The following is a 12225-nucleotide window of genomic DNA, read 5'->3' as shown; positions in this document are numbered from 1 at the left end:
TTTCTTAAGTAGTACGACATGCTCTTTGTTTTCTCTGGAATAACTATCACAACTTAATATTCAGATCACATCGGTATATTCTCATGCCGTCACCTCCAGTCACTTCAGAAATATCCCTGCCCACTCCCACAGATGGTCAGGGCACCTGATACTCAATTCCGTTTTTTATTTTCTATTTGTATTTTTGTTATTTCTCTGCAGACAACAACATTTTCCAAAGCCTTTTACAACACAACAGTAAGTACACTGCATAGGATGAAGATCTATTGCCTACTCAGCACTGTGGTACATATAGGAGCTGGGGAAGTTCTGGAAGAGAAGGAGGTGCTGTTCTGGGTGGGTGGCTGCTGGGGATCTTCTCTGACATACTGTCCTAACTGCCACTGACGTTATATTGTAGCAATAAGGGCAGGTGAGATGCTTACAGAACCCCCAGTCCTGCATTTGTGCCTCGTTTTCTCGTTTATTTAGAAATGGGCAAATCCAGTAAGTTTGCAGTATTTTACTGCATGAGCTGTCAGCTGCAGGCGGTGGGTCAGTCTGGGCAAGGGAATAACAAGCGATGCGCTTGCCACCATCACTGTGTGATAGGCTTTCTTGTCGTGGGGCCTCAGCTGCCTTAGGAGCTGGGTGGGACATTTTTCAATGGCTAGAAAAATCCAGAGGGTTTTGTTTTGGGTTACACGCAGTTTTCAGGGCCCTGCACTACACGCATTGCTTCTGTGAACCCAGGCAGAGTGTGCAGCACCCTCCACTGACTGATGCTCGAGGGAAGGCCAAGCAGGCAGATGATGTGGCAGGGACAGAGAGCAGCCTGTTGCAAAAGCACATCATTTCTTGGGGCTTCCTGCTATCCTTTTTGCTGCTTCCCCTTCAGAGTCCAGCTTTCTCTGGCATATATTTGTGCTTATTTCCTGCGTACGCTTTTTTTTTTTCCAGCCCTAAGCCCCTTTCTGAGGAAGAACATGTATTCCTTCCAGGCAGAGCCATTGCTGGAAGGACCAAAGTCTGGGTTCTTGCTTATGACTGGCACTCACAGGCCACAGCCTCAGGGTGCAGCCGAGTTCTCCGTGTGTAACCTACCATGGGCTGTTATTGAAGTCTTGCAACTGCTTGCTTAGCCTCTGTCCATGTTAGCTTTATATGAAATATATTTTCGCAATGTTCTTTAACCATCTTATTTCTAGACTTCTGCAACTACAATAGGAAACACAGCTGTCCAAGCAGATTGTTATGGGGTAAGACTTTGCTTTGTTATTTAATGAGATTGTTTTCATGGAGCATTTTCCCTCTAAAATCAAATCTTTGCTACCTTTGTCCATTCCCATTTGCAGGTGCAGCTGGGCTAGATGCCGCTGTTGTGGCCCAGGGCTGCAGTTTTGTCTCTCACATTGGCTATCCTTGTTGCATGCTAGCCCCACACTCTGCTACTGAGCACAGCATTAAAGGATCACCATGCATGCATTTGACCTGATTCTCTTTCTTTGTGAGTTAGTACCAGCCCTGGGTGATTGGAGTAGCTGCAGGGATACCCAGCTTCCTGGCCTTGGTCCTTGCAGTCATCTTGGCAGTGGTCTGTGTTCTCCAGTGGTCAAACTTCAGCTGGAAGCAGGTAAATACCTTCCATCTCCTGGATGCCTTGCCACTTGTGAGCCTAGTCCTCTACATCAGAGTTCTGGTTCAGTACCTTCTGCAGCTCTTAGGATGTTCAAGACTGAACCCCTAGGCACCCCTACCCACAAACCGTCACTGCTCTGCAAGGAGTTACAGGATCATAAAGGTAAAAGAGAAATTCGTGTGAAAATATGGGAGAGTTACTGCCAAGTGGTCCGTTAACTAGCAGGAAGTAACCAAAGAATCTATCATCATTGTTCTTCAGTGGATTTCTCTTGTTATTTGCTAGAGGAACTCATTCGTTCAGGAATCCTCTGACTACAAAATAGTGTTATTTAGTTCCCCAAACACTGCCGCATCGTTTCATACTATGTGGTCAACTTTTTCCTCTGTTCCAGCCCATGGGGTGGGTTTAAATGCCCACCTCCCCATTGGTGGGGTAGAGCGAGGGGGTTGTGTAGTACCCTGCCTTGTTCCTCTGGGGTGAAAAAGCATTCATGTGTCCACGGAAGAGGAAAATCAGGAAGCATTGTGGCAGCCAAACACTGATGGTTCTATGGCCCTTTCCTCCCCCTACCACTTTTCTAGGTGTTTTAACCAGCTCTAGGGCTTGCATGGCTCATTGTTTTCTTACTTCAGAACGAAACCTGTAACAGTACCGAGGGAGGTGATTTCCATGTTGTTGTTGTTGGTTGAAGTTTTTTTGATTTGTTTTGTTTTCTCTGTGTGTAATTGTGCTAGTGAGTGTTTTCCCCTATATTAAAGGGGACCAGGTGGGTTTAGGATGATGTAGTGAAGGCGATTCTTGGGCATCAAGGGTTCACTGCTACAAGGTAATTCCCATGGGCTCACATCAAGTGGCCCGTGTAATTGTCCCAGATGAAAAATCATTTTGACGTCCAGCTTAGATTGTTAGATATTATTCCATGTGGTTATTTCGGCCCCGAGTATGTTCTGAGTTCTGAGCACTTTGGTAACAGGACATTTTTTCCCTGCTCTGTACTTCTTGAACTGTTGTTGGTGAATTGTAGATAGGTGGTGTTTGTCACTCTTTCTGCTCACCTCTTCAGAGAAGTGGCTGTCCTGAGATACAGGAAGAACATGAATATGAACGATCTCCTCCCAGACCTCCAGATGTAAGTCATCTGTTAACTGATTCTTACTGTAGCACACAGGCTTCCGAGTGAGTTACTAAACAAAGGACTGGCTTTAAGGGTAGCCCTAGACAAATAATAGAGACTTCATGGAAAGCTCTCTCCCCATGCTTGCCTGTGGCTCCTACACTACTGCTGTTTCTAGCTGTATGTCTGTCTGGTGCAATCTCAGATGAGGGGCCAGCAATAGAGTGCCATTGTTTTTAGAGTACACAGGTATTCCAGCTGCATCCTGCATGGGCAAAAATGGAGGGAGGAATGAACCTGAAATATGAGCAAATACATTTTCTTCAAAATACTGCCAAACATTTCCAAAGAAAGGCAGGAATTCTCATGCACTGTATTCTCTCTAGCCTGAGTATTTTGTTACAGCCATCGCAGAAATAATATTTTGCTTCTAGGACTTTTATCTGACCATGATGGAGGAGACGACAAACGTCTACGTAAATGGAGATCAACAAAAACACTTCAGACCAGACATCCAAGCACAGGCAAAGCCCTCAAGGATGAATAAGCCCAGAAGAGAGCCACCTGTGGTGGAATACGTTTATGAAAATCATCCTCCCTTTCACTGAGAGAAAAGCACCAAATTGTGGCTGGAACCAGAAATAACAGACACAATCCTTTTCCTGGACACTAGGGGCTACACAGCTGCATTTCATGAACAAGAGTTTTCTCTTTGTGCATACAGGAAATTCTAGAGAACAGGACAAAGAGACTGCATGGCGAAAGAACCCGTTTGGAATTATGCCTCTGAGATATGGAAGCAAAATGAGATTCCCCTCATTTTGGAAGTAACAAAGTGCTGTGGGAGAGGTGGTCTTGCTGTTCTCCTGAATTTAGTTTATTTTAATAAAGAACATCTAAATCCTTGTAGTGACAGTAGAGTGGACAAGTAGAGTGTTTGCTGGAATCCCCACATTCAGGTTCTTGAGCTCCTCACAACTGCTTGGGAAAACATGAATGAACCCTTGTTTTCATTTGACAGAAGGAGACTAGACTGTAAATGAGGTGAAGTGATAAGCCCAAGAAAACTGGAGGGAGTGAAGTTCCAGCTGCTGACTTTAGCCCCAGGGATGGCAATTTCCCTTAGTTCTCGGCTAATCCTTACCCACAGTGGTGTCTCACTCACACTATTTTCTCTGTGCCCCTACAACAGGTATTTCAGCCAGGAGGTGAAGTAGGAATGCTTATTCTCCTATGATTTCAGTAAGAGACACCATTCAGAGAAATGGTCTCCTCTGCAGCCCCATCTTGATTCATGCGAGGATGCTGGGTGGCCACGGTGACAGGCAGGGTTGTGTTGGAAAATGCTTTGGGAAGAAAGAGGAGCCGTAGGGAAGATGCTCCCCGCCTGTGGAAAGGCTGGGCCATGGAGTACCCTAGGAATGAGAGGGGCACCCAGGCGGAGACAGAGGTCCCACCAAAGGGGCACAGCACTGAAAGTAGCCAGAGCTTCAGCCTGTGAATGGAGGAGTGCTGTCATCCAGGAGGGATGCTGCCGCTGTTCTTCTGCAGGCTGCAGGGCTGGCAGGGTTCCTTGCAGGCAGCAGCAGGAATCTGGTGGTGAAGCAGGCAGGGGTTTTCGCCCTGGGAAGGTCAGCTCTTCTGGCAGCGCCGTGGCCACAGGTGCTGTGACCTGCTCTGCAGTGGAGCAGTGGCTGCGGGGACTGCCCCAACCCAAAGAAAGCAGCAGCTCAAGGCCTCATAAATAGATTTTTCTTTATTGGGCTGTTAATGTACACGTACCATACTGTCCATCAGCAGAGCATGCTGCCCTCAGTGGGACACGTGCTGCAGGTCGTGGGCAGCCGCAGGAGCCCTGTTTGTAAGCAATTTGGCTGTTCAGTGGGACTTCTGCACTCAGTGAGCACACACAGTGTCAGTGGTTTGAAGAGCCTGGGACTCTGGGAGCTATCTTCCTGGAGGTGTTGTGTAGGTGAGCCAATACTCCTGTCATTGGATTTAGTAGAGGCGTAGAGATATAGAAGACTAGATGGGCTAGGGAACACCTGCACAGAGGTTTCGTGCCCTTCAGCGGGGAAGAGCACAGAGCTGGTAAAAGGGAGGAACATTTCCTAATCCACTCAGCGTAGGGGTTATGCTGAGCTCCTCAGGCTTGAGGACAGCCTTCAAGGTGAAGTTCTGCAAGATGGTGGTCAGGAACAAGAATATCTCCATGCGTGCCAGGCCCTCTCCAGGGCATATTCGCTTCCCTGGAAGTAAAGACAACAAATAGCTGCTGAGCAGGTGCTGCTGTGTGGGTTGGAGTTTGTGCTAGGCCTACGTGCTATGCAGCTTTGTTTACTAGGTGCAGCTAGTAAATAAAGCTAGTAAATAGCAGCAGGGAGGTGACTGACTGGGTGTGTGAACGAAGAACAGGAGAAGCCTGGAGAGTGGAGGGAGGAGGCATCACGTGGAGAGGTCGAGAGAGTGAGGTGACACAGCGTGGGTGAGAAAGAGGAGGGCTGGGGCTGTTGGTAGGTGAGTGGTTGCGAGTAGCCTACTTAAAGGTGCCCAGAAAGAGTGGCACCTCCCAGTAGGAGTTCTAAAAAGCCCCCAAAAGAGAGGGCTGATGTGGGTGGGAAGGAACAGCAGAGAGTAGGTACACAGAGAGCAGCGAGCCCCAGGGAAGTAGTGGCAGGACCACACGGGGAGCAGGTGCTATGGGAAAAAGCATGGTGGTTCCCCCAGGGGAGGACAGCAGCTCCTGGGAGAGGAAGCCTGTGTGTTACCTGCTGAGAAGGGCATGAAGAGTTCACTCTTCCTAAAGGTGCCGTTCTCGTTCAAGAAATGTCCAGGATTAAACTCATGTGGGTTTGGGAACTCCTTGCTGTTATACAGCACAGAACTGAGGACGGGGAAGATTGTGGTGCCCTGCAGTAAGACAAGAAGAGCAGAAGTGAAGGGGAGGTGACTTAGGTCACTTAACCCCACTGCCTGTCAAGTTAAGGCTGAGCTGACTAGTGCAATCCTCCCAGAGCCTTCAGCGGCCCTTTGGGGACTCTCCCTTTGGAGAGGCACATTTAGGGAGGCCCTGCTAGATGTTACAGCATAGACAGTTGTTCTGGCTGCCCCTCCTGTGTTCCCTTTCTGTTTCAGCCCATTTATCCTCTCCTTTCTCTGGTTGTTTGGGGACACCCCACCTAATTCTTCTTTCTTGGTGTTTCACTATAATGAACTTGTAGATGTACAATGTTCCTTCTTTTCTGTGAGCCCTGAAAAGCAAAAGCACACAAGATTGTAGCTCTCTTCCCTTCTGACAATTTTTTTCCTGCCTCCATCCTCTTTCTTCTTACTTTCTGAGCAGCCCCTGACTGGGGAACAGGATAAATGATCCAGAAGTGATGACAAAAGAGCACTCTGCTAGAAGCTGGACTCTGCTAGTTCCCTGGGTGCTGTCTTGATTTTACAGTGACAGATGAAAATCGTGACGCCAACAGGCCCCATGTTGCTGTTCCCCCAGTGTTTGTGGTCCCTCAGAAGATGGGAAGTAACATGAGCATCACTGCAGTGGTCCAGGCCAAACCAGGCCATGGGCTGCCCTAGCCTATCAGGCTGCCTCTGGGAGTGGCCAACAAGGATTGCCTCAGTAATTGTGTAAGAACAGGGCAAACAGGTTCTGTTCATTCATCTGAATGTAAATACAGTGTCCATCACATTTTGCCTTGGGGTCTCTACTCTCAATAATCACAGACTGACTCTGCCTCCAAGGAGATGCCAGGCTCCCCCAGATGGCAGTGAGCAGTTCCCCAGCTTTGCTGCCTTTGTGAGGAGACACTGCTCTGTTCTATTTGTGAGCTCAGCATGTTTCTACTGATAGGTCAACCCACAGAGCAAGTGAGCAGAGGTGTTGGGCAGACCTAGTGTTCCAGTCTCAGCCCAGGGGACAGCAACAAGGAATTACAGGTATGCTACAGCAGCCTGTGGATCTGAGGAAAACTCTATGAAGGCCCAGGTGATGACATGGTCAGGTCACAGCATTTCTAGCTTCTGGCGTGTAACCGACAGCCTGAGAGCAAGCATGCTGCCACCTTGTTGCTGGACTTGAGGGAGCTTGCCCACTAACCTTGGGAATGAAATGCTCTCTGAAGTAGATGTCTTTGGTCACAGCATGAGGGACGCTCAAGGGGATGAGGGTGATAAAGCGCTGGATTTCATGGGCCACTGCATCTGTGTAGGGCATCTGGGTCCGGTCAGCCACACAAGGTCTTCGTGATCGTCCTACAACCCGGTCAATCTCTTCTTGAACTTTCTCTGTCAAGAGAAGCACAAACCATAAGATGGGTGAATAAAGCCAAACCCACCCAAACAGCTTGTCCTAAGCTGTCCACAAACCTCATGGATTTGCTAGCAAATGATGGGAGCATTTATATTGATTTTGGTGTTGTCTGGAAAGCAACTCCACTGCAGCCTGTGCAAACAATGCCCTTATAACAAACTTGGCTAAATAGGAGTAGCAAGAGAGAAAGATGTGGACACAGCCAAATCCCTTGCTGATGAGGGGGTGCATTTGCTGTTGATGGCCAGTGAAGCTGAGGGATGTGTAATGGCCCTTGAGGGGTATGAGCATACAAGGACTTTGCCCATTTAGGTAGAATATGAGAGAAGAAAAGTTGAAAAGGCAGTAGCATTAGATCTGTGTCCAGCCCAAGGGAATGGCTAGAGGAGAAGAGATCATAGACTGGTACCTTGTATCTGTGGGTATTTGAGAAGAAGCAGAAACCCATATCTTAAGGTGGTGCTAGTCGTCTCAGTTCCACCAATAAACAAGTCAAAGGCTGTGGTTATCAGGTTCTTCAAGTGGAAGCTGGAATTGGGATTGTCTTTTTCCTAGAGAAAAGGCTGGGTTATTTCTCTAGTTGAACTGAGAAAAGGGCCCTTTCTTGTGTCACCGTGGGCCCTGCTTTCCACCCAGAACTGTTGCATTTCTCTGATAAGGTGCGGCAGCCATGTAGGACATTTCAATGCTATCTCTGTGCAGTAAGCAAGACCCCAGAGCAGCCTTCTTTGAAACTGCACACTGTATGTTAGGTATATAGCCGTCTGCTTGCCCTTGCTGTGCCAACTGCTTTCCATTGCAAGAGCTGCAAGACCAGCCTGCAAACACCCCTGTGTTTTGGTGCAAGCAGTTGTAGGTCTTGGTGTCCAAGCAGCTGTGGGTAATGAACATGGAGGGTGCAGACCACCAGCTGTAAGCTGCAGCACAGGCAACATCAGGGGTGTTGTCAGTGCCTTTCCACTTGCACAGACAGTTGCTTGTGTTCAGCCCTCACAAGGGGATATCCCAATATTTGTATTAGTTAGGAAAGGAAAGGGTGTTTGGGGATGAGCTGGGACTGTATGCTCTCTCCTTACCTCCTGCATTTTGCTGAGAAAGCAGTCAATGAAATCCTGAGGAGAGCTGGGATCCAGGTAGGCTTGGTGTGTCTTCACTTCCTCTGCTACAAAGGCTTTTACAGCATCAATTTCTTTGAATATTCTGTTGTGTGGGCCAGGGAAGTAATCCAGGATCTCTGGGAACATCTGGTATAGCTGGAAGGAAAGAAAGAGGAGGTCTTAGTAGGAATCCCAGAGGTGGAGAAAAAGAGTGGTTAGGACTAGGGAGAAGCTGCACTTAGTTGGCAAAACCAGCTGCATTTGCAAGGGTGTTTCTTGCTCTTGAGCAGCAGAACATTGATGGGTCCTGGTTTGAAGGTTGAAGTGAGACTTCATTGGGAGGGAAGCCTCCTGCTCCCCTGGGAGAATGTCACCACTGTGAAATAGTTGCTGAAGGTACCTGTCCCCAGCGGGAGCTGAGCATCTCAAAGATGTTGTTCATGTTGTTCATCAGAGACAGGAACTTCTTGTCTTTATAGTCATATCGTTTCCCAAAGATAACGGAGCATATGACATTGGAGACGGTGCAGCTCAGCATAAATGTTGGGTCGAAGGGCATTTCTGTGAGTTCAGAAAAGTTATAAGCCATTAAAAAAAATCACAAAAAAAGGCAAAACCTAAAAACTTACAGCTACTGTGGGTAACCTGACCTCTGATGGTTAGTGGAAACTCACAGGTTAGTGGAAACTTACAGTGCTTTGTAACAAGGGGCAGCTGTTGCAAAGACCAAATGCATGGGAACATCAATTCGCAGAATCACAAAATGGTTGGCAAACCTCTGGAAATCATCTTGTCCAGCCCCTTCTAGAACCATTTGCCCAGGACCATGTCCTGACAACTTCTGAATACTTCTAAGGATGGAGACTCCACAGCTTATGCTTAAGGACGTGGGCTCCCTAAATGCAGTCTTTTTTTCTTTTTTTTTTTTTTTTTTAAATAAACTATATTAAAAATAGACTATACTCTCTGTTTTTCTGAGCTCTTCAAGCAAGTGCTCGGTTTCCTCTTGGATCCTCTCTTCAATGCTCCTCTTCCCCATCCCAAAGTTGCGCAGAGTGGTGAGAGCAAACCGACGGACATGTAGCCACCCCTCGTTGTTGCTGAAAATAATGCCTGCAGAGGAAGGAGAAAGAGCGAAGACCTGACTTTGGTGCGCTGGATGTAAGATAAATGGAGACTCATGATGACAGTGAATGCTAACCCTGTAAATAGCAATGACATAGCATCACAGAGTACTGTGGTCTGGAGACAACCTCTGGAGGTCCCGTAGTCCAGCTGTCTGCTTTTGGCCTTCTCCAGCACATCCCCAACCTCCTTGCGAACAATTCATCCCTCACATCCACACAGAACTTCCTGTGCTGCAGCCTGAGGCTGCTGCTGCTTGCCTTTCCACTGTGCATCAGTGAGATAAATCGAGCCCCATTTCTTAGAAATCCTCTTTGGGTGGTGGAAGCCAGCAGTTGCGGGCTGCCCTGCCTGCTGTTCTCCAGGTGGGACCCCCCCCATGTCACTCATGTCCTTGTGCATGGCATGCCCCATGCATACCCTGCCACACTTGTCCTCAGCCCTTCCCTTAGCATCAGGAGGAGCTCAGTCAGTGAACATACCTAATCCTTCGTTAGCCCGGTCTCCCAGTGGCATCCTTCCTCTGGCAGCAAACTCATCCCCACGATCAATCAAGGCTTCTTTTACCACGTCATGTCCACACAGCACCACCACTGGATCAGAGCCCAGGTGCACTGTGAAAACTGGCCCATACTCTTCGCTGAGCTGTCAAAATGCAAGAGAGAACACGGCCATGTAGAGAGGAGGAGTTGAAAAGTGACCACACTGCTGCATTGTTCTGCGGGCAGTGCAGCCTCACAGACCAACAGGGTTAAGATCTGGTCCTCTCATGGCAAATGTCAGTCAGCCATCAGATCCTAAGCAAGGGTGAGAGCGTGGGGGAGAGGGGACGACGACAGCTGAGATCCCCATGGCTTTTCTGCTCCTCCGGGGTTGGCAGTCATCAGGCTATAGCCACATGTTGTCCCCATGCACAGAGCACACACACTTCTCACCCCGAGAAGAAACCGAGGGGAAAAAGAGAGTCCTTACCTTCTCAAGGGTTTTGGCTAAGTCCTTTGGTTTCACCTGCAGCAGATTCCCTAGGATGGGAAGAGGAGCTGGTCCTGGAGGCATCTTCCCCTTTCCAGACCTGATTTTCCATCTTGCGAAGTTGAGCAGGCAAACAACACAAACCAGGAGAACAACAGTTGCTGCCCCCAGCAGCTCCATTTTCCAAGTGGAGGAGAGCTTGAGAGGCTCAGGAGGAATCAAGTCGGGCTGCTCAAGCCTGAGCTTATATACTGAAGTGCTCTGCTCTGTTAGGTCAACATCACGTTTTTGATCACGTGGCTGAGTTATCCAATGTTACTAGTCAATCATTTGAGACTGCCGTGTTGCGAAACCAGGACTGAACTTCTCCAAAGTTAATTGGTCAATAACGACACACCTCCTCTCAAGCAACTGCAGAGGCCAACAGAGATTAAGTTAAAAATGTGCTTGTAAGACTTGATTTGTTTCACTTAAGCTTCATTGTTACGGACATAATAGTATGGGCTGGGCATTCCACTTGAGGTGCTCCCAGAAATTTGCTGTTATGAGAGCACCTTCCGCGTACCTCGGTGCCGTGTGGGTTTCCCATTCTTCAGCATTGTTTGCGTTAGTTCTCAGTGGGGACAGCCATCCCTGCTTGTTCCTGAAGGCTTCCTGGTGCTAGCAGGGGAGGTCACACTGCAGGCAGTGTGCTGAACACACGGATGTGTTGTCTTGTGAGCAAAGCAAGTGCCTCAGTTTCTCTCCCTAGGGGATGATATGGCCTCACAAGAGAGGAAGGTATAAAATATTCACCTAGCACAGGCAGAAAGGTCTCCGGGCATGGTGATAGACACAATGGGCCTACTAGAAGAGAGACGTATGAAAAGGAACCTTGAGACTCTGACCTCTTCAAGCTTTTGTAAAGGAGAGAAAGAGGGAGATGAGGAGGTAGAGAAGAGAGTAATCAAGAACTTGAGAGGGCTTCTAGGGAATGGGTTCCCAGGCTGAGAAAGAGCTGAACTTGTGAGAGACTGAGTAAAGGTTAGTGCAAACTGAGAAATAGTTTGCAGTTGCAAAGACAAAAATGCCCACCCAACCTACTTCTGGAACACGGCATCATCAAAACAAGTTCTTCTTTTGTTAATGTTTGATGGGTGCACCCTCAGCAAGTCTGTGGCTGATGCCAGCTGAGTGGTGCAGTGGAAACTCTAGAGGGAAGGGATGCCATCCAGAGGGACACTGACATTGAGAGGTGGGCCCATGTAAATCTCGGGAAGTTCAACAAGGCCAAGTGCAAGGTCCTGCGCCTGGGCTGGGGCAATTACAAACACCAGAGTGGTGAACAGGATGAGAACAGCCCTTTGGAGAATGACTTGCAGGTACTGGTGTATGAAAATCTCGATGTGAGCTGGCAGTGTGCACTTGCAGCACAGAAATCCAGTCATCTCCTGGGCTGTCTCAGGAAATGTGGCCAATAGGTCAAGGGAGGCAATTCTCCCTCTCTATTCTGCACTCATGACTCCCCCAATGGAGTACTGCGTCCAGCCCTGGGGGCTCCAGCGCAAGGGAGACATGGACCTGTTGGAGTGGGACCAGAGGAGAGCCACGGGGATGATCAGAGGGCTGGAGCACCTCTCCTAGGAAGATTTGGGGTCATTTAACCTAAAGTAGAGAAGGTTCCAGGGACACCGTATAGTGACCTTCCAGTACTTAAAGGAGGTTCACAAACGAGATGGAGAGAAACTCTTTACCAGGGTGTGCAGCAGTAGTACAAGAGGTAATGGTTTTAAATTAAAAGATTTAGAGTAGATCTAAGGAAGAAATTCCTCATGATGAAGGTGGTTGTATAGTGGAACAGGCTGCCCAGAAAATCTGTGACTCTTGCAAGCTGACAGATCTCATCCAACGAGGTTAGGGGATGGGTGACTTGGTGGGAATTAGCTGAGGGCCTGGGTGAACTGGATGCTTGGTCGGAGTGTGCTGGGTTTGCGGCGCAGCA

The 12225-nt window shown here is 48.4% G+C and overlaps 1 protein-coding gene across 2 annotated transcripts; it reads right to left on the bottom strand.

The window, feature by feature from the left end:
- Nucleotides 1–4802: 4802 nt before the first annotated feature.
- On the bottom strand, nucleotides 4803–10424 carry LOC116491444 (cytochrome P450 2C4-like). Of its 2 annotated transcripts, XM_032191396.1 has the most exons (9): nucleotides 10245–10424; nucleotides 9755–9917; nucleotides 9111–9260; nucleotides 8548–8708; nucleotides 8127–8303; nucleotides 7460–7601; nucleotides 6838–7025; nucleotides 5504–5645; nucleotides 4803–4984 (listed from the first exon to the last, which is right to left on the bottom strand). In XM_032191396.1, exons 1-9 carry the CDS (start codon nucleotides 10422–10424, stop codon nucleotides 4803–4805), a joined length of 1485 nt encoding a protein of 494 aa, XP_032047287.1. The 2 variants fall into 2 exon arrangements, with proteins under 2 accessions (XP_032047287.1, XP_032047288.1); XM_032191397.1 differs by lacking the exon at nucleotides 8127–8303.
- Between the last annotated feature and the right edge of the window lie 1801 nt (nucleotides 10425–12225).

This window comes from Aythya fuligula, chromosome 7 (assembly GCF_009819795.1).
Source record: "Aythya fuligula isolate bAytFul2 chromosome 7, bAytFul2.pri, whole genome shotgun sequence".
Classification (NCBI taxonomy): domain Eukaryota; kingdom Metazoa; phylum Chordata; class Aves; order Anseriformes; family Anatidae; genus Aythya; species Aythya fuligula.
The sequence above is the reverse complement of the archived record's forward strand: the minus strand, read 5'-3'. Positions and strand labels throughout refer to the sequence as shown.